At 42.2% G+C, this 25,798-nt stretch overlaps 1 protein-coding gene across 5 annotated transcripts in view; it reads right to left on the minus strand.

Annotated features, from left to right (window-relative positions):
• The window catches only part of ZC3H13 (zinc finger CCCH-type containing 13), a 51,655-nt gene that overhangs the window by 1,420 nt on the left and 24,437 nt on the right, over nt 1–25,798 (minus strand). For all 5 annotated transcript variants that reach the window (XM_044444134.1, XM_044444131.1, XM_044444130.1 and 2 more), the window contains 15 exons: nt 23,147–23,255; nt 20,850–20,989; nt 19,144–19,304; nt 17,738–17,938; nt 16,241–16,411; nt 15,303–15,613; nt 13,621–14,085; nt 12,609–12,788; nt 8,990–9,458; nt 8,595–8,698; nt 5,983–6,981; nt 3,648–4,154; nt 2,444–2,593; nt 1,595–1,795; nt 281–444 (listed from right to left, as the gene is read on the minus strand). In XM_044444134.1, coding sequence (XP_044300069.1) covers nt 281–444; nt 1,595–1,795; nt 2,444–2,593; nt 3,648–4,154; nt 5,983–6,981; nt 8,595–8,698; nt 8,990–9,458; nt 12,609–12,788; nt 13,621–14,085; nt 15,303–15,613; nt 16,241–16,411; nt 17,738–17,938; nt 19,144–19,304; nt 20,850–20,989; nt 23,147–23,255 — 4,332 coding nt within the window. The remainder of the gene's footprint in view (nt 1–280; nt 445–1,594; nt 1,796–2,443; nt 2,594–3,647; nt 4,155–5,982; nt 6,982–8,594; nt 8,699–8,989; nt 9,459–12,608; nt 12,789–13,620; nt 14,086–15,302; nt 15,614–16,240; nt 16,412–17,737; nt 17,939–19,143; nt 19,305–20,849; nt 20,990–23,146; nt 23,256–25,798) is intronic.

Genomic DNA, 25,798 nt, shown 5'->3' on the forward strand with positions numbered 1-25,798 from the left:
TTAACTTATTAATTTTCTGCTGCTTCTGTCAACTAAAATCATCAAAAATAAATAAATGAGTGAAACCTACTGCAGAGCAAACTTGATTGGATATACGGTTGATGGAATATGTTCTAGCTGTATAATTGGAGGATGCAAAAGAAATCATTCCTAAATCTGTCACTTTAGATTTATAGAGGATTCAAAAGAAAGCTGTCTGTAAGTTGTAATAGTTAGCTTGGATTTAATGAGTGTCAAACACCTGAGCCCATGTTGCAGAAACTTGTTGCATACAACTTGCCTTTTCATTTCTCACAAGCTGCTTACGAATTGCAGAATCTCTTCTAAAGCACAGGGCCTTACAACAAGGACCAAGATTACACAGCAGGCCAGCTCGTTCTTCCTTTCGCAAGAGGGCAGCCATGTTCAGGGCCCCAAACTCATGTTCAAATAGACTTTCTGCATCTACAAAGAGGTAGCATTAATAAAGAAATAAGGTGTGTGCATTAAAAGTTCTTGTACAATGGTAATACATTATTATAAAACACTGGTGATATACACAGCACTTTACAGCATAACAAAAACAATGACTATCTGCCTTCTAAGGTGGTCAGAATTCATTGAGTACAACAAGCTGGATGAATGAAATAAGAGGGGTACCCCTCTTAGTGAGAAAGCAGCAGTTTTTCAAGTAGCATAAAATGAAGGTGGGAGGTAATGACACAAAAGATTAGAGGGAAGTAAGCAAATGCCCATCAATACCACTAGAAATGCAAAGATGGTGGTAAGGATACTGTAAGGAATTTGAAGGCACACAAAAGAAAGAATGACAGACTCTTACAATGCCTTACCTTTATTCAAACACTCAGATATATTCATTCATTCATTCATTCATTCATTCATTCATTCATTCATTCATTCAGATGTATATACCACCCTTCCTATTTTAAAGAGCTCAAAGTGGCTCGTATCATTCTTCTACTCTAAATCTTGTCCCGACAACAACAACCTGTGAGGTAAAGAGTGTGTGATTGGCCCAAAGACACCCAGTTGGCTCCATGGCTGAGTAGACTAGAACCCAGACCGCATGAGACTCAATCCCACACTCTTAACCAACTACATCACAGTGGCTCTCAGTTTAAACAGCAGTGCTCACAGACAACCATTACAGCTTACCTACTATGTTCAAAGGCTAACTGAAGTATAACAAAAGTGGCACTTCAAGCAATGGAATAGGCAGGCTGGCCCCACAACCCATCCACAGGAAGTCTGAAACCTCTATCAATCTGAAACAGTTCAATATTGCTGCAGTGCAATGATATGCCACAAACCAGTTTGGCTTGGATCCAGACACTGCTCCCACTGGTGTCTGGGTTGTTGTTAAAGGAAGTTAGTCAGAGGAAGCTCCTGTCAGAAGAGGGAGGCAGGAATGGGGAAAAGGGAAATCCATGCCTGCTGATTCCACCTTCACTCTGCAAATCCCAAAGAATTTGGGATCCCAAAGATCAATCCAGATCATTGATCTGATACAGCCTCTAACCTGTGGCGCATGCTCAAAAATGAAGCAAAGATCAATATGATACTTAAAAAGTCTTCCAGTTCATGAATGACTTACCTTTCGGTTTCTCCAAGGTTCTCTGGCATGTTTCCTTAATTTTGGTTAAGAGGGGAGGGCCAGCTAGTTGCTTAGAAATGCCAACTCTCAACATAACAGCAGCTGGAGTAAATTTTAGAAGAGCAGCCCCAGGCTCACGTGGCTCTTTTGGCTGTTTTGGCATCAGACTTGACCAGTCCACATCAATTACGTCCACGGGATCTGTAAACACAAAGAAATCTTCAGTCTGCTCAGTGGCAGAGCAGAACCCTACTGGTGGTCTTTCTGTGGTACATGCAATGCTACAGAACAGATATCAACATCATTTAAATAAATCAGAAATGGCGTGTCTTGATGTCCATTTGGACTATTTCTGAATACCCTGTGACTGTACTGGCTATACTTCTAGCACAAGAGGAGACAGGAGGTGAGTAGAGCCTTTTGAGTTGCTTTCTTGATGAGGAGCAAGGAAAGAGTTACCTTCACACTGCTCCCTCCTTGTCCCTCTCCTGATGTGTCTAGCTTGGGTGGAAATAATGTCGGTTCCTTAAAAACCAGTTTCCATGCTGTCCAAACCAAGAAGCTGTGATTTGGAAGCCAATTTTTATTCTGTACTTAAGAGTGGACTGTGGACATTTTTCAGGGGTCTGGGTCCAAAACTGCAGCATCCTCCAATGTGCCTCCCCCTTTCATGACTAGTAGAAGTGGAATTAAGCAAAATAATCAAATCAATGCACTGTTTAGTATGCATAATTTATGCATGCTATAGAGTTTAAATTTTCTTGACACAAGCTGTATAACTTCAGAACAGAAACCTGACTTTCTTTCAGCACACAAGGCCTTGGTAAAATGGGATCTTGTCATGGTTACCTGGCATTTTTTCCTCATCCTGCTGATCTTCCCTCTTTTCGGCATCACCTGCCAAAATTTCATCAAGCTCATCATCACTGATTGGCTCATATTCTCCAGCACCAGATCCCATTGATTGCATATCATCTATTTTGGCTTCATCATCTCCACCTACCATAAGCAAGAAAAGCAGCAAAATATAACTCCACATGCAGGGAATGGACTCCTATCTCCTGGGGAGAGTTGCATCAACAACATGGAGCTTTCCCACTACCACATTCCCTCCTGTGCCCTTTCCCAAAAGGTGTTCCTCAGATTTGGGGGACCCTCTAGAATAATGTAGGACATGGTGAAAGGATGGGAAGGGGGGGCTATAGGAGAAGAAAGAACTGGCAAAATTGAGGGACTGCCCACCTTGCCTGAAAAAGTAGCACCTTTGGAACCAAACCACAGATCCAAATCAGGTGGGCAGCAATGATGTGGACAAATCTTTCAAAAAGAATTGGTTAAGAATTGGACCAGAGACTTTCCACGTTCTTTATTTCATATGCACCATTGCTGTATTTTTAAGGACAAAGGTAGACATAACACAGGGGATGCAATTAGGATCTTCCAGGTTTTGTTTAGCAGCCCAGTGGGGGATGCTTTGAAGACAAGGAAATAATGCTCTAAGACAGTGCTGGCGAACCTTTTAGAGACTGAGTGCCCAAACTGCAACCCAAAAGCCACTTATTTATCACAAAGTGCCAACACTGCAATAAAACCTGAATACTGAGGTTTTAGTTTAGAAAGAACAACTCACAGCTGGGGTGATGCTGGGGCGACTTGGCTCACGTGCCAACAGAGGGCTCTGCGTGCCCGCTGCGGCACACGTGCCATAGGTTCGCCACCACTGCTCTAAGAGATGGCTCTGACTGTTATCTCCTATGTCCTTCCATGATGCAGACCCCCTAATCCAAGCTGCTGATATTGTTCCTGTCTCTCTTGCCAAGGTACTTGACAGCTGTTTGTGGGGGATACATTTTGCACTGGAGGAAGTCATAGAAGAGGAAGACTGAATACACTCCCCTAGAGACTCTCACAACTGTTAGACTTATGCGTAAAATGGGGCCAAAATTAGAATGCTTGCATATATAGAGGAAGAAACATGTATTTCTCCACCAAGGCAACCTGTCAGATGTCTGGTGTTTAAAGGAGCGCAAACATAAACCGTCAGCATTTTCACCTTCTAAATTTTCCACTTTCTCAGCTTCAATTCCATCTTCAAAACCTTGGAAAGATCCTACATCTTTATCCAGCCTTTCCTTTTCTAGGGTAGTAGAATCCAGGCAGATCGCATCAAACTCTTGATGCTCTTTGCCTGGCTTTGATTCACTGTGCTTGGATAACTCTGTCTGAGAGGAAGTACTAAGGCCTCTGTCTCTTTCAGCATTCTCAGCAGGTGGCCTCTCTTTTTCACGGTCCACATCTCTTCGTTTTTCCCTCTGTCTGTCTCGTTCCCGAATTCTATCCCGGTCTCTGCTTCTCAACCAGTCTTTAGCAGTATCTCGGTCCCAATCTCTCTGTCTCCCATCTCGCCTTTCCCGGTCCCGGTCCCGGTCGCGATCATGCTCATGTCTGTCTCTCTCTTGTCCTCTTTCCCTGCTGTCAAAGGACCCAGATCTGGAATGGCCTTGTCGATCTGATTCAGGAGAACTTCGCCTTGAACTGTGGCTTCTAGAATCTTGTCGATCTGAACAAAGTATGAAGAGGGTGCATAATTATGTTGCACATGGAATACGTGATTAAATGTGACAAAACAGGTTGATGTTCCTTAATTTAAAAAAACTTAAGAAAGTTAGAACTTAAGAAAAAGGGATACCAATGAACATAAAATGCTGTGACATAGCTTTGAGATGATAAACTGATGTGTTAGCCCAAGAATGAGCCACACACCTGCATGTTTCCTTCTTGTCCTTCTTTATTCCCCCGCTTGGCTTTGGCACAAATACCTTGGCTTATTAATCTAGCTTCCCATGGCATCTGAACCAATACAGTACCATTTATGAAAAAATTTACAAATCAGGATATGAACTCTGTCCTAGAACATTCCTCCTACAACCAACTAGGTTTCCATGGGAGTTTCCCATCAACCTGGAAATGGTTCTCTGAACGTAGAAAGTTTGGAAACCACTGATCTAGCTGCATACTTCCCCCACCTGGTCAAAGACAGATATTTGTTCCCAGCCAATGAGAGCAGAACATGATAATCTTGTGACAATATTCCCCTGGAATACAGGAAAGCGTTCTAGTTCTTAGGGATTCAAGGAGTTGCAACTAGGATATACTCACTAATGTAGGAAGGGCAGGCATTTCTACCCCAAAGGCCATAAACCTTCCAGGAAAATCAGAGAAAAGCCATATGCAAGTGGTGGCCAGGTCAGAAGAGCACCCCTCTCTTGCCAGCCCCACCAGATCCTACTCATTCACATTCCCATGCATTTCTTCCCCACTCCTCATACTCACTCTCATTCTCTTTCCCATCCTCCTCTCATTCTTTCTTTCTCCACTTTAGCTCTGTCTCTCACCCTGCCCTGCTCTTTTTTTACCCCTACTCGTGATTCACCAATGAAAGTTGTTTTACACCCCTAAGTATGTGCAGGAGGGGCTGGGCCACAGCATGCAGGGAGAGTTAATCCCCCTCAGTTATGATCTCCCCAAACACCACTAAAAGCAACTATTATGTTATTAAAATATTTTAAAAGCTTCCATTAGTATCAATGGAAGCTTTTTAAACAGCCTAACAGGGAACAGGATTGAGAAAGAGATGCCGTGGGCTGGATAGAGAGGCCCTGGGGGTCAGAGATTCCCCATATCTGCTCCAATGATACATTCTCACATTAGGAAATGCATCATTCATTCATTCATTCATTCATTCATTCATTCATTCATTCATTCATTTTTTGATTTATATCCTGGCTTTTTCCTACAAAGGGCTCAAGGCAGCTTACATTATTCTCCTCCTCCATCTTATCCCCACAACAACTTTGTGAGGTAGGTTACGCTGAGAGTCTGTGACTGGCCCAAAGTCACCCAGTTGGCTCCATGGCTGAGTGGGGACTAGAACCCAGATCATCTGAGTCTCAGTCCCATGCTCTTAACCACTACACCACACTGGCTCTATTGTTGTTGTTGTTGTTGATGTTGCTAATATGCCTGATTTGGCTAGTCACCATGGTGGGTTCGGCAATCAAAAGGCACTCTGTCAATGAGAACAGCAAGTATGAAGGGACAAACCTGAGCAGGCCAAAGGCTACGGATTATATTAAAAAAAAAACTGCACAAAAAGCCAACACCTTCCTGCAGGGGAAGCCAAATGCACGCTTGGAGATTCTCAGGAAAAGCCTTGGGTGTTTGTTAGTTTGTTTATTTATCTACAACTTTTATATGCTGTCCTTTATGCATAACATCTCATCACACGCTATGATTTGTGTGTGGAGGTTGGCTTTGTAAGAAGGGGGGAACCTGAGAAAGTCAGGTAAAAGTGGCCAGCATGAGCAAAACAATGAAAGCAGAAATACCTGAAGATGTGCTGCGGCTGGGAACCCCTCGTTTTAACTGGTCAATTCTTGATTTCCGTTCTCCGGTGATTTCTAGACCCCTTCTCTCTCTGTCACTGGAGCTGCTATGTAGGATCTTTTTCAGGCCGGTCTGGTCGTCTCCACTCCGGTGTGCAGAATCATTGGAGGGTGACCTGAGCCTGCTTGAGGCATGGCTTCGATTGCTGCAAAGGCTGCTGCTGCGCTTCTGCTCAACAGATTTGACTGGAGGAGGATCTTCAACAACATGAACGGTTCCCACAGTTTCCACCCTTGTGCGGTGACTATTTCTATGGGGCTCCTCAGAACTCCTTTCCAGAATGGTTTCTCCACGCTCTGGAACGTCTTCATCTGACCAATCGCTAAATGTTGTCTCCTCTCTTTTTGAGACAATTTCTACTAACACTGGTTTCTCAGGCACTGCTTCCACCAGTTCCTCTCTTGTGGTTACAGGTGGCGTTCTTGGGCCTTTTTTCTTTTTCTGGTGTGGCCCACTGTCCTCATCAGAAACCTCAGAATCTCCTTTAGATCTCTTGCGCTTCTTATCAGTGTTTTTCTTTTTCTGAACTTTCTTTGGTGAAAAGACTGAGATCTTATCTAGGACTGGTTCACTGACATACCGCTCTAACCCAATGTCTTCCTCTTTCTTTTTCTTTGTAGCCTTTTTCTGTACTTTGATTTTTTTCTTATCTTCATGGATGTGCTCAACTGCCTCTCGTTCTTCAGAGGTTCGATTACTTACAGTCTCTTGGACCCTGCTCCTTGAACTTTCATTGATCTCTCGCTGCTCTCGCTGTTTGTCCCCAGAAGAAACTCGCTCTTTAAAGTCACTTTCCTCATAATGTCTGGAGCTGTCCTTTCTCTCTGACTTTCGTTCACTTTCTTTCCATCGGCTCTGCTTGTCTTCTGAAAGGTGTGTAGGACTAAGTGAGCGTGATTCCTGAGGTCGGACAACCTGACTCAATAATCTGCGTTTTTCGTCTATGAAAGATGAAAAACATGTCATGATGCTTCATTTCTAAACAAGCTGTCGCATCCATCTATATTACTTAGATTACAGTGAAACAGCCTACATATACCCAATATTTGGGGAGAGAATCCCTTGCCAGCTAACCCCATGAAAATATCCAATACTGCCTGTGGACTAGCAGGAATAACTCTTAGTTCAATGGGAAGCTGGAGCATTGCAGGGCAATCCTGCAAACTAGCCCAAATCACTGTTTCTGGAGCTCTTGGAAGGAAGTTGTACTGATTCATCCCATTTTGAAACAGTTGATCTGGGCTAAATTCTGGAATTGCACTACAAAGCACTATCATTACTGTTGCAATGATGCTCCACAGAATCCATTCCTCTTCAGTTTGTGCACTTCCTCTCATGCTTGGCCCTGTCTCAGAAAATGAGCCAAGCTGAGAGGAAGTCTGCCAATGCTCACAGAACTCCAGCTGCACAACCAGCAACTTTCTTCTGCATCACATGCAGTGCAAATAAAGGGTGCAAATCATGGGCACAGAAGAGGGATGCCATTTGCACAGTGGCCACAAGGGGTCCAAATTCATGGCAAGTGCCAGGTGAATGCTTGGTGCGCTTGCTAGGAAGTTGGACTCATGAGGACAAGAAAGCGGGCTAGAGAACAGGGAGCTGAGCCCAGGGGATCTGATGGATTTCTGTCCCAGATTTCATACACATTCCTAATCAGCATTCATTCTGACTGGCACCACAAACTGCCAGCTTTGAATACTGCTCTGACTCTCCTATACAAACAAACCAGTTTGGATGTTAAATGTGAGGAAAACCCAATTTCCTTCACCCTACAGACATTCTCCTAAAAGGCAAATCAGTTTTACATCATTATGTCAAAATCAGAACTGCTATTCTATGGGTAGAGGAGGAGGAGATGAGAGGGAATTTCTCCCTTAACATCTGAACATGCACACCATGAGGTGCCCAACCTACACAAAAACTGTAATAACAGCACATTATTCAGCCATTTCTAGAAAATAAAACAGGTTATTCTATTATATCTTTAGATAGATCATACATTTAAAAGGCAGCATTCAACATATGTCAAATTACCTTCCACAGTGATTAACTATTAACATATTTATGTTCCTCCTTTGTTGCTTGGCTCACTGGGAGAGTTCTGTAAACTGAACCCTCCTCAATATGGCCTTTTCCTAGTGTGTTTGTATTGAGGGGAGGGAGTTATTGAAAAACATGGGAAATTGTGGAAGTAAATGCATGTCCCGGCAGTTCTGGCTTCTGTAATTTTACAGCCAATCAACAGGGAAGACTTATGAACAGGTTAACCACCAAAGTTAATTTAACTCATATTTCATGTGTTAACTAACTCAGGTTTCATCACTGAGTTAGTTTCCAATTCTTCTGATGGGGGCGGGGGGGGGGGCGGCACAAAAGGAACAGATGATACAGGTAAATACTGTATCTAAGAAATGAATACCCAGCAAGAAAGATAGCCTTGTACAAAAAATCAGACAGCTCGTTCCCAATGAATCCTTTTCTATTTCAGCTTGCAAAAAGGCAGTAATTTATTTTAACATACATGCTACATGGGGACAACACACTTTTTACTTACTTTGATCATCTCCACTGTTGTAAGGATCGCTATCAGGTGAATGCTCACGACGACGTTTTGGTGACTTACGAGGGCTGGGGCTACTTTCATTTCGGTGACGTTTTCTATATTAGACACAAAATGCAGTCAACCATTGGTCCACCTTCGTTCTAAGAAATTTCACACGTCTGCTATAAATACAACTGGAACTACACTGAACTAAACTGAATTGAAATATGACTGTCTCCCACTTCTCTAAAAATTTTTACAAATGATATTTGAACGTCTCATTAATTGATGATCTACATGTCCAGCTATAGATTTTTTGCTCCTTTACTGACTCATGCAGTCCATACATCTAAAATCGCTTAACTAATTATTCCGAATATTTAGTTTATTTTTAACAATGAACTTACTTTGACTTTCTCTCTTCACGGCTATCTCTTGCAGTTCTTTCTTCACGGACATCATCTCTTTTATCTCTGCGTTCTTCTCTTCCTCTCTCTTTGTCATCCCACTCTCTCTGGCGCTCCCTTTCCTTATCCCTTTCCCGCCCCCGCTCTCGCTCACGTTCCCTCTCCCGTTCTCGTTCCCTCTCTCTTTCCCGTTCTCGCTCCCTCTCTCTTTCCCGTTCTCGCTCCCTCTCTCTGTCATGGTCTCTGTCCCGCTCGCGGTCTCTATCCTTGTCCCTCTCTCTCTCACGTTCTCGTTCACGGGCACGATCACGTTCAGCTTCTCTCTCTCTTTCCCGCTCTCTCTCCCGCTCCCTGGGTCTTTCATCTCGTCTGTCTTCACCCCTGTCCACCCTACGTTCTTCTAGTCTTTCATCTCGGTCAAGGTCATCACTTCTTCCTTGGTGCCGTACTGGTGAGCTTGCTCGCTGATCTGTAATGACAAATGGATTTTGCTTCCATGAATTGGAAAGATGAATTCCATTTCCTAGTGCTTGCATTCACCAGTTCTCTTCAACAGCAAACCACGGCAGTGAGTTTCCCAGAATCAATTGTGGCAATTATTACTTGTGGAAGTCAAGTTTATGAAAAGGATGATTTTGTAGTTTTTCCATGATTGTAAGCATCCCAGAACCCACAGAGCTACAGGAGGAGGACTACAGCTCAGCAGTAAAGCGCAGATGCTCCTGGGTTCAACAGATTTCAGGCCCAAGGGGAAGAGTCTTTGCCTGAGACCCTGAGAGGTGCAGTCAGACAGATCACACAACCTTGTGCCAGAAGGGTAAATAGTCTCACCTACAAGGCAGCATCACAGGTATCTAGGTTTCATGGGCTTCATAAGTTGACTTCATGAGATCAATATGATGCTGTCTCTGAATCGTTTCCCTCTCTTGACAGAGGTTCATAGCTCATGGATGTTATTTGAAAAAAACATCAAATTTGGACTTCAAGTTTAACTTGAAGAGGTGACCCAAGCTGATGACTTAGACTGCTGTCAGGATATATCAGAAAATCCTAGCCAAAGGCATGACCCATTTCTTTAAAAAGGCAGGACCATAGTCCATCTCCTTCTTCATGGCATTTCACTCTCTGCCCACATTACTGTCTCTGGGAAACCATGCTGCTCTCCTTTTCCTTTTTTAAAATTACAAATCCTTTCACCTAACACAAGGCTATTAAACATACCCTGCACTGCAGGAAAACATCCAGGAGAGGGGGCAGATGAGCTTGCCCCTGTGGGTCTGTCCTTTCCCTACTGTCCTTCCCCACCCCCAAATTCTTTTGGAAGGAAGAGCTGTGGAAGTGGGCAAAGACCAAGGTAACATAAGGGCCAGTACATACAAGGGATAAGCAACTTCCCAGACAAAGAGCACACCTTTACTTTTCCTGGGGTCCTTTGACTCATGTAGGATGAAAATATGTGCTGTGCATTGGTATTTGTGAAATTTCATTTATGTCAATTTGCACGCCACCGTAATAGCTCACAGTTGTGCTCTATGAGCAGCTTACGATGATTAAACAACATAAAGTTCTACAGTCATTAATACTAAAAACAATCCCAAAATATCAATACAAAACATAACCAAGCAAATTAAGATCATTATGAAAAAACTTCATGGAAACAATTTTAAATACATCATATAAACTAAGATAAAACCATAAGCCTGGGTCAAGTTAAAATCAAAAATACCATTAATTGTTTAAATAGCTGGAGAAATGTCTTCGTCTGGCACCAAAATGATAGTGATGGTATGAGGCAGGCCTCTCTGGAAAACCTGTCCCAGAGATGGGGCACAACTACTGAGAAGCTGCCATTCCCCTCATCGTCCTGGGGGACAGCTCCTTAAGAAGGACCTCCTCAATTGATCACAATGGACAGTGGGAGAAAGTGATCCTTCAGGTACCCAGGGTACAAGCCATTTAGGGTTTTATATATATGAGGCAAGACTGAGGAAGCTGGGTCTCTTCAGCCTGGAGAAGAGGAGACTCAGAGGAGATATGTTGGCGATATACAGATATGTGAGGGGATGTCACATGGAGATGGGTAGAGACCTGTTCTCCCCTGCAGAGGAAGGCAGGACGCGCTCCAACAGAGCAAAGCTCAAGGAGCCAAGGTTCCATTTAGATGCCAGGAAGCACTTCCTGTTAGGACCCCAAGGGTGTGGAATGGGCTTCCACGAGAGGTCGTTGAGGCCCCATCGGTGCGGGTGTTCAAGGATAGGCTGGACATGCACATGGTGGGCATGTCGTGAGCGGAGCCAGCTGGAGCCGGGGGTCAGACTAGATGGCCTGGGAGACCCCTTCTGACTCGCTGTTTCTATGTAAGTGCAAGCACTTTAAACGGGGCCTGGATTTCCAGTGGTAACAAGTATAGATGGTAATAAAACCATAGACAAATAAAACCATATTAAGATGGTGTAATATGAGCCTGGGGACTGGTTCTTGTTAACAGTCACATGACCCTATCTTGAACCAGTTGGGGTGTCTTCAAAGTCAGCCCCATGTAGAGTGAACTGCAATAATCCAACTGGGATGTTACCAGAGAGAACATAAGCGTCATCTGTCAAGATACGGTTGTAGTTGATAAATTAATCCTAGCTGAAGGAAGGTGCTCCTGGCCACCAAGTCCACCTGGGACTCAAGTGAGTGTTTTGGAATCAGGAGCACGTCCAAGCTATGGACTTCATTCTTAAAGAGGTGCATGATCCCATCCAGGACAGGATACTGGCCATTGAACCCATCTGACCAACCACTTGCTTATACCTTTCTAACTCTCAAATCCTTCCTATACCTTGTACTACAGCCCTCTCACTCAACTCTCCTACTAGAATCATACCTCTTCCTTCAACCTACTACCACTCTTGCCTGTCCCTTGTTCCGTTTCCAACTCATACACACCTAGCCCTACCTCCTCCTACCTTCTTCAACCTCCTTCCAAGGACCCTCTAAAGAAAAAAAGGCCCCAAGCTGGCCTTGAACAGGTGCTGAACAGGAAGCACCCTTTGGAGTCTGCCCAGGGGCCGCTGGTTAAGTAGCTGCCTTAACAGCTTGTAGCCCTGCCTGCCTGCATCTGTCTCTGCCCCCACTTCCTGCTTCTCCACAGGAACTGGGCAGGGTGCCCCTCTCACAGAACACTTGGCAATGGCGATTTGGGCCAGCAGGCCACTGTCACTGGTGGAGTGCAGAGGCTGGGGAGATATTCCAGAATGGCAGCAGCAGCAGGGACGTTGCTGGAGCACACAGGGCAGCCAGGTGAAACCAGAGAGCAAAGGAGAGGAGGAGTGTAATGAGGCAGAATGTACACACATTAAGAACCCCTGAGGCAGCAAGACTCTGCAGGGATCATGTCAGATTCCTTCACAGCAGTGTCATCCCTAAACCAACTCTATTTTCCTCTGTAAGATGTACATGCCAAACATTCCTCCTATAGCTATTAAGAATCAAATCTGCTCCCTTCCACGCAGTCACATCCTGGGTCATGGTCCTTTGGTCATGCTAGAGAGGGCTGGATGGAAAGTGGCTTTCATGGCTATATTGGTTATGAGTGTAACCAGCAACTGAGAAAAGATCAATGAGAACCTACCCCTCTCCCGGTTGTCACGCTTGTCTCTTTCTCCATGTCTTCTCTCAAATGAAGAATCCCGTGCATGTTCTCGGTTTTCATAGCGATCCCTGTCGGGATAATTGCTCCGTGATTCCCAGCTGTCATGGTAGCTATTACTAGAGTGGCTGTCAACCTGAGAACCCCTCGTTCCTCTACTACCTAATGAAGATATACATAGAGAAAATAGGGAAAGATTGTTCCAAATCATACTTAAAGATTACAGAATTACTAGAAGACCTGTACAGACTAAAATGATTCTCATTATTTTACCCTTTAGATAGATGCACAAATAGAAGAGCACTTCTATTGTCCCAATATCCAGTACTCAGTTGACCCTGTTCTCATGTAATCCTGTTGAGTTAAAACTGTGTTTCTAAATTAACTTGGTTGCTTGCCTGCAGGATGATAAATCTGTTACAAAAGGTACAATAAATGGAACTAGAAAGGACTAGAAGGTTCCTTGGTCCACTCTGCTTAAAAACATTTTTCTCCTCCTGCCAGGCTCCTACAGACTAGCTCAAAATCCAGAATTCCTGAGTACAGATGGAATGTAGACTGCTGCTGCAACATCGCACTACAAGCTTGCGGAGCCATCAATCCAGCTAAGACTGGACTCTGTGAGTGAGGCAACAACCATCTACAGATTCCTCAGACAGATGGTGAGATTCAGTTAGACAAGGTACTTAAAAGCTTTTCAACTGCAACACTGAAGTATATAATCCAGTACACTTAACAATTCATGGTGATTCAGAAAGATCAAACATTAATTTTCATAGTGAGACATCACTAATTAAAAAGATATGGCTTCTACTTTTCTGCCTCATGGCTCTTTGGAATACCTGCTGATGCACTACACAGAATGGTGACTAAATTTGGTGCAGTTTTGAAAAGAAGAGAGATTCAATTACAGAAAGCAGTTCTACTTTGATAACATTTCTATCACATTGATTTAGGAACAACTGTAACAAATGCAGCATTCCATTTACTGTACCCTTGTCTGATAATTCAGGACCTCTGCCTCTACTTCTTCCTGAAGTTCTGGACTCGTTCCTGGCTTCACTTCTAGAGTCTGTCCTTGCTTCAGCACGAGAACTCTCTTCTCTGCCATGGGTCCGCCCATAGCTGCGTGTTTCCTCCAAATATTGCTCTTCCTTTTTATGGGTGTCACGACACTCTCTGTCTCTGTAGTCATGTGTGTCTCGCGTAGAACGCAGGTCCCTCTGATCACGACTGTCTTTATTATCTCTGCTACAGCCCCTTGTATCCCGTGAGTCCCGCGAGTCCCGAGCGTCCCGAGATTCTCTTATATCCCGGCGCTCTCTGTTATCTCTGGTTTCTCTTCGATCCCGTCCATCCCGAGAATCTCGATCATCTCTGTGATCTCTGGGGGTGCTCTGTTCTTGGTCATAGTCACGATCCTCTCTATCTCTGTCTCTCCCTCTTTTTCCTCTAGTTTCTGAAAGTGAAGTGAATGCATTTCTAGTTAAATATTTAATGATAATTAACAGTACTAAAATAAAAATGAAATACATTAAAACAAAAGGGAAAATGCAATGGGAGGACAATTTTAAAGGAACTTTAGAGCCCATACATTGGTATGAATTTGCTCTCAAATATAATTCTTTACTACATATGAGGCTGGTCTTAAGACATTTATATTCTTGAACTGAAAATCACAACACCACCACCTCCATTTTGGGGGACTGGAACATACTTTGCTTTATATCCCAAACAAAGACTTGGGCTGGAAAACCGTTTTTACCTCTGAATTCTGATTTCCAGGCAATACTTTGTAATCGGGTGAGCCATGAATACTGCAATCAACACAAAGTGCTACAGCAAAAACATCTTGGATATTTTTAAAAATTAAAATTAAATAGACTACAGAGCACATACAATAACTTCTTTTATCCTGTGGCAACAGTGGGTTTGATCCAATGTCACACCACTGGATCTCCCCACATGCTAACTGAAAATCAACTCCAGAGGACTTCCCAGGTCTACAGAGCAGGTCTGAAGGGTGGAAAACCCTCCCCATTCTGTGACTAGTACTGCTTCTACCTGCAAAATTGCAGCCTAATGCACTGCCTGCTCAGAGAAAGCTTTACATTATGGTCTCCAAGATCTCTTCCCAGAGATTGCCAATTTAGACAATATGCTGATCATTTTGAACTAATACTAGCTTCTTTCTGTCCCTCTGCTAACCATTTTGAAGTTCTCCACAGATGTTTAGAAATTCACCATCCTCTATAATTTAGTTCTATTAGTTTCCTATCTTTAACCAGTTACCACTCCATAAATGGGTCTTTCATCCTGCGCCTGCTGAATTTCCTGATAAGCCTTTGGAGACAGAGAGACAGACAGATGTGTGCATGTTTGTTATGCAATGTTCACTGATCAACATGCTTCTTGACATCTGTAACAAATTCTAGAAGGATGGTGGAAAAATAACTTCCTTTTGCAACCGCATGTTGATTCTTCCTCACCAAGCTCTTTTATACTACAAGTTTTAGCAGTGCTTTGCACCCAATTACCTGGGATAAGGAGCCAGCAAGTCCAGCTTAGAGCTTAAGAACTCTTGGGAGAAAGAATGCCTAGTCTCTTGTAACTTTAAAAACCCTGCTTTTGGGCTGCACATGTAAAAACTGCTTATAATCTTATGCATATTCATACCTTCCCTCCTTTCTTGGCGTCGATCATGTGACTGTGAAATCCGCTCTCGATCATGCCGGCTTCTCTCTCTGACGGGTGAACGATGTCGTGAAGGGGTCTGCTTTTGCTGGGGAGAAGGTGAAGCTCTGTGAGCATAAGGAGAAGAGGAACGGCCTACAGGTGGGGAAGCAGTCCTTTTGTAAGAGGGAGAAGGAGTTCGTTTGTGACGTGGTGATGGAGAGCGTCTCTGAATAGAAGATCCCGACTGAGAGGAAGAAGAGTGATGTCTTGAAGAAACAGGAGAATGATGCTGAGTTGGTGGTGAAGCAGACCTGCGAATACAGATATTTTTATATTTTTGTATCATTTTTAACCTTATCAGAGTTTTTCACCTGATGTCATCTTGCTAAGATTGCATGTCTGATACATTTGGATCCTGCAAGGATTTTTTTAAATGTAACAAAGCCATTTTGTGGTATGTAACATCCTTGTAAGACAAGTCTGTGACATTTTCTGACTAAACATGGGTATGTATTTTCCCCTAAGTTTCAGGTTTTTAGATCATGGTGGAATCATAATTTTGGTACCTACAAAATACCAAGTAAGTCAGTCCTCATTATCTTTATACAATAGAGGTTATAAAACTACCATTCTGCAAGCAGAGATTTATGTCCCAAGATCACCTTCTCAAGACGCACTCAGTCCAAATCTGACTGTGAGTGAAAATGCAGGAGAATTCTCCACAGTTTATGATTCCATCCTATAAGTGACCTTTTCAAGCGCTATCCACTATTACAAGTTAAATACTTCCCAGGTTTTGGGATTACTATTATTTCTATGCTACCTAACTGCTGAAGCTCTCACGGTGGGGAGATACAGAACAATCAGTAAAATAACACAGAATACAATAAACAAACGAAATACATGAATACTTGTAATTATATAGGTCATTATTCTACCTGCAAGAAGGTGAAAAAGAATGTTTATGGCTGCTGGACTTTGTTGGAGCCCAAGATGTCTGCCGCCTCCTTGTGCTAGGAGAATATTCTCTTGAAGGAGAAGAATTGCTACCAGAATGTTCTTCTGGACTAGGTGAACGTCTCTGCCTGTGGGAACCTTCTGAGGGATCTCTGAGGAATAAGCAAACAGCAACAGGTATGAAATATCACTAATGGGGATTATGTTTGGAATGCTGATCAGCACATCACAGAATAGTAGAGTTGGAAGGGACCAGAAGGCCCTTGGGTCCAACCCTCTTCACTGAAGGATTCCCAGTTAAAGATAATCATATATTTACTTAGAGATAAACTTGCTGTCTTTTCTTTCTTTCTGCAGTCTTTGTACTAGTGAAAAACTAACATGTTAGTGAAAGCTGCTGAGCTTGCTAGGTACCTTAGGGTGGCAAAAGATAACTTCTTGTCATCTCCTGCACATGTTTGCTTGGTAGAATCCCTCAGGCCTCAATCTGCACACTCTCCTGTACTTTCTTTAACAAGTCTTGGTGGGGGAGACCACTCAAGATTTAGTGTCACCAGTTCACTGACATCCAAGTCAGTGATCAGATCAAGCTCTAGCAGTTTTGATACTCTCTGATGTTGGATCCAATGAGACCATCCCACTGATGGAATGGGTTCTATCAGAAGAACAGGGAGGAGCCAGGCATTTTTCCTCTGGTTTGTAACCCAAGATGGCTTACATAGTTTCATTTTTTCTTTGTTTTTAGCAGGAACAGTACAATGTTTACAAGATACAGATATAATGAACAGGCACTTGTGCACTACCAGGATAAAAGAAAAATAAAGAATCCATTTGCAAACCTGAGAAGCACCAGAAAATAGTAAAATAGTAGTAGTAGTCATCGTCATAACAACAATAGCATTAATTTGATGTTTGTGCACTTTCCAAAGAATGGGAGGGGGGATACATGCATGACATTCCAAGAGCCTTTCCTGTATCCATGGAGGCATGAACATCACTAACAAGGGAGGGGGAAGGTGAACACAACCTGAGCAAGTCCAGGAGAAGTAGTTGGGTTTTCCACCAGGCTTGTCAGACAGCTCTGTACCTGTGCCAAAAAGCCTCCTACAAGTCACACTGCCAGGTCTGCACAACACAACAGGCTGCCCTCAACAGCAAGATCTCAGGGTGGCTTATGCAAACAACACTGAATTGTCTTTGTTGGGTTCAGATGCCTCAGTGAGCCGCACTGCCACAAGCAAGACTTGAAACTCACGGTGGCTTTGCACTGTGAAGTGCAAAGACGCTCACCCTTTGCAGGATCTTATGGAAAAATACATTCAATTCATTTCATGACTTGTCATGCATATATGTTTATTAAAAATGGAAATGGACTGAAAACACAGCAAAATGAAGTGTTCAGTCATCCACAGTTACAGATGAAGCAAAATTAGTCAAACCAAACAACTTTAAACAAAAATTACATGTGCTGCAATTACCTCTGTTTCTCCTTTTTCTCCTTATTATGTCTTTCAAAGTCACGGCCTCTCTCCTTGACCTCTCTTGGCTTCTCTTCTAATCGTTCTTTAACTTTATGTTTTTCTTTATGTTTTTTCCCTTGTGCAGCCTCTTCTTGCACAGGTGGGGGTGGACTAGGTGTGCGAGGACCTTTCTTTTTACTGTGGTTGCTTTTTGAGCTCCTAAAAAACCAGTAAGCAAACAAATATTTAAAAGGTAATTGCAATTTGTGAAGTCAGGAATAGTTGACTCATCCCAGTTGTAATTATAGCCCACTAAGATTTATTTTATAGAAAATGCCTGTCTGCTGCAATAACAATGACTTGGTCTGATTAAAAACCAAACCAAACTACACATACCTGAATGCTGTATAACCTTTGAAACATTTGAAGACCAGCTGTGGAGTAATGGAAGATGCTACTGTCTGTGTTGGATTTCCACTAAAGCCAAGGAATTGTGCTAAAAGGGTGTGCGTGCGTGTGTTTTGCTTTGGTGATGATCTATGCTTGGGCAAATTCTGATTTTTAATAAATCTTAAGGTCAAGATTTTGCTTGCCTTTGAGTCCTGATCGACCAGCAAGGGATAAAAATAATACAGTTGCATATGTCCAAGCTATATAAGGTATCAATCTTGCATCTCATAATGATGGAAGGGAAGAGTCCAGAAGAATACAATCCCAAGCAGCAACATGCAGGAAGTCTCTGCACAACTGGTAACATTAATTCCACTCCAGTTGCCATGATGCGCTTAGTTGCCCAGATCCAATGAATTTGCATTGTTAGATGAGAATTTGCATCTAGATGCCCAGGGGCGACTGTTGCACAGAAAGTAATTCCATGACCTTGCTTGTGACTACAATACAGACATTTCATGTCACACTTTAAAATTACAAAAGTCTGCAAAATTAATATACAACCTAAGCGGTAAAGTTGGGGAGGTGAAGGAAATTGCTTCAAATGAGTTTTGCTTGGTGCACACATCAGTTTAACTATAGGTTTGTATGCTATAGTTTGCAACTCACTGCAGACCATGGCTTTAAATTGTGGTTTGCAGTCTATCTATTCATGGCTGAGTTACCTAGGCTTAATTCTGTGAATAAAGAAAATAAACTACAATTGTGTATTATGCCAGCAGAGGGCTGCACTATTCCTTCCATGTCATTCACAAACTATATCTTACTATTCAAGATAGTAATGGTGCAAAAGTTATGTGAAAGATTCACAAATTTCAAATAATGAACATAAAAAGCACCAATTACATAATTGTTTGGTGAAGGAATTGAGCTTAAAAATGAATAGCAACCATAACCTTAGGTAAATTTTAGATTACAAACCCAATCAAGGCAGAACACAATACTCTATTTGCAAAATATGCCTCTTTACTAACCTCTGTTGGTCCAAGAGGGGTGAAGAAACTGCAGAAGTCTTCTTTTCCCTCTTACTGGTTGAAGAGGAAGATTTGGGGCTTGATCTCAGTTTTGGAGATTTACTGGATTTCCCTGGTGAAGGCGAGGATGATAATTTCGATCCAACCACCTCTGGAGAAATCTTACCAAGAGTAAAACAGACATAATTTTTTTACATTGCAACAAGTTTGCTTTACACTGATACGTGTGCCCCAAAATCATATATGCAAGTATCACTTGAAGCTGAGATCACACTTATTATTCAGAAAGAAGGCATCTATTATCAACCCATTTTCCTTACAAACTAACTTTTTTATTAGATGTACATTCCTATGTTAATACGCACTGCAAATTTTGATAACAAAGGATAGCTGAGACGAATGGGCCACTCAAATGCACATGGTAGGCATGTCATGAGCAGAGCCAGGGGTCAGACTAGATGGCCTGGGAGACCCCTCCTGGCTTGCTCTGTTTTCTATGTTTCTAAATCTCTAGTTGCTGTCTGGACTATTTGGTCCACAATGACAGTGAGGGTAAAGTCAGGGGGATACCTTCATGCATTCAAATATTTCTAAATTTAGTCTAAAATATCAAGATGTTCCATACTGCCGTTCTTTCAAGACGAACAGTAGAAGAAAACCTTACGTCAAACTGTTTGCAAATGCTAATCCAAGGATCATCAGTTTTACTTGCTAGCAGGGACCACCTAATAATTCAGGTTTACAATGGCTTCTCTTACAAACTTGAAAGTTCTCGAGATAAGTGAAAAAGGGTTCTGATCACATCTGACAGCCCATAATCATAACCATAAATTTAATGAGTGTTCATTAATGAGTTTTGCTCTGATCTAGCAAGCTTAAGATTTGAGACAGCTAATCTTAACTGTGAAAACAATAAGGGTGAAATACGGTTCAGGAAACACTATACCAGGAGGTTGGATTTCAAAGCAGGATGGCAGAAGGGTGAAAGATCTTAATGGCTGGAAGAGTGTCTTGACATGGGAGAAGCACCAAGTCTGACCAAAATGATTCAAAAATTATTCAAAGATCTTAATTGAAAGGTAATCTAAAGGCATGGATCTGAACTACTGTGAGCAGAGCTCTGCATGGAACAGTTCTTTCTGCTCCCACCTTCAGCACCTTCTATGCTTCCAGAAAAGCTGCTGCTTCAGAACAGCACAGGATGCAGTACTGGGAGGAGGGGAGAGCAGCAGAAATCAGAGACAGCCACTCTGTTATTTACGGAAGTGCCACTAGTTCACACTAGGGATCTGTGCAATCCTAAGCAATACTGGCAAAGATCAGTCTGAAAGTGAATCCTGCCATGAATCAAACTCTGTGTTCCCAGTGTTGCTTATGACAGACAATTCAGTGATCCTAAACTTCAGTAAAGAGGCTGAAATGACAAGCCCTTTCTAAAGTATATAAAGGACACCAAAAAATCTAGTTACCATTAGATAATGTATTTAAATGTAAGATGCAAATTGCCCCCCCCCCACCCTGCCCAAAAAGGTTAAATGTTAATGGCTGCGTTTCCATGTTTGCTTATGGAGGAAAACGTAAGCCCAAGAGCAGGTAGCATGCAGAGTATGCTACTAATGGCAATAAATATATTACTAGTATCCTGAAGGTCTGTTCATTTATCAGCTATTTTTTACAGGCTAAGTGTTTATTTTCAAAACACAAACCTCCTTTTTAATTACTATTTCTTCTCTTTTCTCCATGTTTTCTTCTTCAAGTTTCATTAACTCTCTCTGGATCTTCTGGCGCTTCATTTCCAAAGAAAGTTCATGATCATAATCATAATTAACATCACCGTTATCAGAATCTTAATTTATAAAAAGAAAAGAGAAAAGAAAAAATTATTAGGGTTCCAACTGATTAATTTAACAAATCAGGAAGCGCATGTGAATTTTAGAACTAAAAATATTCAGTAAATTTACGTTGCAAGTACATTCCTCTTCCTTTATTTCATTTATACCCCACTCCTTCTCCAAGGGCTCAGGAGCAACACAGATTATGCTTCTTGCCAGTCCTGTCCTTGAAACAACTCTGCCTTGGTCTGATACTGGAACCACTACACCATACTAATTTTAACACAAACACATTAGAAACTCAACAGGGAGAAAAGTCACTGAAAGGGGAGGGAAAGAGAGAAAGAAAAAGATTAAGGATTGAGGAAAGGTAGAGAGATGTAGCACCCTTACCACTGCTTCTCTATTCCTAAGTACTTTAGCTGAAGCAGCTTTTTTGCACTAAAAGGAATAATGATCTAGTATTAGACAAGTATGTATATACATGTTTGGCATCTGCAAAACAGATTCTTTTGAACCCTCACTGTTACTCATCTTTCCCATTTCTCTCTCTCCAATCAACAGTGCTTTCCTACCTTCTTTAAGGACACCATAGCTGTGCTCATCTTGTTATTCTTATGCTGTTGTGTTTCCTCTCCAAAAGGCTTCTGTACCAGCATGTTTCTCCATCCCACAAACCTCTTCATACTCTGTATCAGTTCCCTATTTCCTTCTATCAATCTCTTTCTGTGCTGCTTCTGTCTTCCCCCATCTCTACTCCTCCTCTTCTAAGTTCTACAGTAACAGCACACAAGGAGTTTCATTCTTCCAGAAGTTCATACACAAGTGTTATCACAGACACAGGCAATGGAAGCGGATGGCTCCAGAGGTTGCCACCAATTCCCACCTTAGGAAAAGGGCATTTATTCAATGGTACGACATGTGCTCTGCACACATACAGTCTTAGCTTCAATCCCCAGCATCCCCAGTTAAAGCGACCTTGGGAAGCACAGTTGGGAAAGGTCTTTGCCCAAGACAACGGAGTGTTACTGTGCACCAGCAAGGACAATACTGGACTTACAAGCACAATTCTTAGCATGCTTACTCAATTGTTAATCCCTTTGTCCAGTGGAGATTATTCCTTAGAAAGTGTATTTAGGACTGCTTCCCTAGTGGTCTGACTCAGTAGGTCTAGTCAGTATAAATTGTAGCCGCACAGCTACAAACCCAAAGAAAGATGTAATGCAGAAATGGCAGTGCACCTTTCCTCCCTTGCTCAGCCTAAACTTAGATGATCCATAATAGAGATGAAAAAATAAGGGAAATAGCAAGGATTCATATTCCTCAGGAACCTGCAAATGATCTGGTACAGGGCTATTGGGCATCCTTACCATAGGTCTGGGCTGGACAACATGCAGCCCCCTGGAAGGATTTTGGCAACCCCCCAAGCAGTCCTTTGACTCTGTGGTGCAGCTCCCTCTTCAATCATGTCACTGGATACCAAATAATTACACTGGGAAATGAGGCACTTGCTACATCAGTGCCTTTTTTTTTTGAGAAGAATCATGGGTTCTGCAGATGAATAGAGCAAGTAAAGGATGTGCTCCATTTCTCTGCATCATGCTCCAGGATGTTTGATGAACTGCAGGGAGGACAATTTTGCTCAGAATGCAGCCACAGTTCTGGTTATGCTAGGGGTAGGATGTAATCCCCAAAGGGCTCCAGGTAGCCATATGTGCCCCGCCCCCATCCTCTAAAGTTGCCTGTCCCTACCACAGACCATTGGTTTTAAAGGATACTGATTACATATTTATTAGAGAAATTATTTTGCACAAGCAAAGATTATGATTTAATTCTTTGGGGTATTTCACTGCTCATTTCTTCAAGCAACAGTATTATTAATCAGAATCTGAGACACTAAGTGAACACTAAATTTTTGCAAACTAGCAAGTGCATCCAGTCTACCACACAACTAAAATAGAATAAATGCAGAACATATTTAAATTTCAGGATACATTTTGAAACTAAACGGTATAATGGACATTTCTTGGATGCCATTTAAACTATTTCCTTATTTCAGGATTCAAAATATAGAAGCCATGTACCAAAACCAATTTTCCTTCCATGGGTAAGCATATCCAGAATGTACATTCATTTCAGTTCCATTTCTGGACTCTGAATATTCCACCTACCGTCCCTGTTTGTTTCCCAATCAGGGTTTTCTTCTTCACTTTCTGGAGTCCGCTCCTTGGTAATTTTAATATCTTCCTTCCCTCTGTGCCTCCCTCTGGAGGACTCTTTCTACATTAAAAAATAGGTAAAGTTAACTAGCTGCTTTTAAAATAGAAATTAGGAACAGGCAGGTTTAGTTCCATTTGTGTTTGGCTGGGTTCTCGGGAGGAACATTCCTAGATCAGTTCCAAATATTCAAAAAGTACAGAAGTGAAAAGTCATTGAGAAATGTTATCCTTTCAGCCTATAATGTACATCAAGATACTTACCATGAATTTTCAAGGAAGAGAGGAGAGCTTGGTTCAGGTAGAGATCAATGATCCCCAAGGTGGCTAGTACCAGGGGGTTAGTGATTGGTTGTTTTAAATGTACAGTAGCGCAACAGACTGAATACAAAGAAAGAGGCATGGGGGTGCTAGGGTTGTTGCCCAAGAGGAAAAGGGGTGGCAGCCTGAAAAAGTTTGGGGACCGCTGGTTCAGATCCACAGAAGACAGGCAGGCAAAAGTCTCTCTCACTCCCTTCATGCAGAAGGGGAGGACATTTAAAGTTTCTGATCACTGTTTTTAATAAACTAATTTTCCCTTTTGTCCAAAACACAGGAAACCATCTTTATTTATTTATATTAATATTCATATGTCACTAAGTAGTCCAAAAGGCTCTTTAGGCAGTGTCCAGCAACCAAGACCAAAAATAGACAATCTTAAAATTACATAATACAAAAATTGATAAAATTCATCAATTAAAAATCTCAATAACAAAAATAATAATTTAACACTAATCATTATGACTCATGTACAGGTTGAGAGGACAACCATTAATAATCTATTAAACCCTTTAAAATTAATAAAATCATCTTAAAATTAGTTGCTAAAATGGGTGGAGAATGCTTTCACCTGGTGCCAAAACGAGAACAGATATGGCACCAGGAAAGCTTCTCTGGGGTGTCTATTCCATAGGTAGGGAAACACTTACTTTGTAAGACAGGATACAAGCTCCATGCACTTCCTTAGATTCTTTGCTGCTGCATCATTACCTTTGAGTGAGTGAAGTCAGCTAGTAAAATGCATGGGTAAATCAGGAACTATGGTTAAAAAGTCAGAATTGTGAAGCCTATGTCAAACCATGATTTAAAGTTGGCTTCCAAATCCTGGGTTGTTTGGAAATAAGTAACCAACACACCATGTACTCATTTTATGGGAAACTTTGATTAGCAATGGCTTTCTGACTTCTTTGTTCACATAAACAGTGGAGAAAAGCAGCAGCTAAGCTGCAGCATGTGGATGTACGATCAACTGAACCAGAACTGTACTTTGTGCAAACCATGTCTGTTCACAAAGCAAAATACTGAACTATGGTTTGACTGAACTACTATGGATTGAACAAACCACAGCTGAACACAGTTTGTTCAAAGCCATGAATGGAAGCTTTAAATTGCCTCCCTTTCCACACAGAGAGATGAAAGAATATGAGAAGTATGTGAGCTTGTGGTTTGTGCCAGTTCATCTTTGTAAAACCACATGATGGTTAAGCTATTACTGCACTGGCCCTAGATCTTTGTATATAAGAAGCTAATACACTGAAGTATCTAAAATATTTGAAAGCAGAAACTACCAAAAATAGAATTATTAAGTCAGGAATAGCACTTTCATTACTGAGTGGTCTCCTGTGCATGGGGTCCCCATGCCTCTCAGCTTCTGACAATGGCTCTGAAGGCACTCCCCAGAACTTTCTCTCAGGATGAAGATCTAAGACTACAGCACAGTAAGGCTGGCAAGAGCACCCAGGGCAGCTCACATCTATACAGTGGTGCTACCAGTTGTGTACTATTTCTTGTGGAACAGGGATTTCAGAAGACAACCCCACCCTACCACTAGTTGGAAGGAAACAAGTTATTGAACCAGCAGTATGAAGACATGCATTTCCAGTAGAGCTGCCCCAAGGCCAAAGACACTGAGAGGGCTAGTCAGAACAGGGCTTGGGCAGCTGACATGAGAAAGTCTTTAAGTTTCTCCAGACTGTGGTTCTTCCAAGGAGGAAGAGCAGAAGAGACGGCAGTTCAAGTAGGAGTAGAGGAGACAGCAGTCACTAAACAGGGAAGGATGGTAGATAGGAGGAGGGTGGGTTCTTACGCTGAAGGACTTGGAGGCAAGGGAACTCTCACTTCTACCCAGCTAAGCATGCATGAATTGCAGCAGCAGCCTGGAAAAGGATCTCAGGAAGTTAAGAGGATAGCTGTATTCAGATTTAACAACTTTCCATTGTTGTTGTTGTTTTAACAGCATACTCTCCTGCCATTTCACAAACTGGCTTTGGAACTTCCCTTGTTTTTCAGTGGGGTCAAGAGAAGGCTGTAAGGTAGCACAGGGGCTGCAGAGCTATAAAATTTTTCTGAACAAGCTTCCACACAGGTGCAGAGCCCTCATATGTGCTCAAAGTCCATGAAGAACTGGAGAATATCATTACATCACCCACTTTCTCCAACAGGGAGAAACTGCTGGATGTTGGTTCTATCTGCAAACTGAAAGGGCCCCTGCAGTCACAAATGGGCAAGACTGGATCCAACCCACCATGCCCATTGTATTTTACAGGAACATTATCTCCAATCTGATTA

Source organism: Varanus komodoensis, unplaced genomic scaffold (genome assembly GCF_004798865.1).
Source record: "Varanus komodoensis strain SLA01 unplaced genomic scaffold, ASM479886v1 scaffold44_3, whole genome shotgun sequence".
In the NCBI taxonomy this organism is placed as follows: Eukaryota; Metazoa; Chordata; class Lepidosauria; order Squamata; family Varanidae; genus Varanus; species Varanus komodoensis.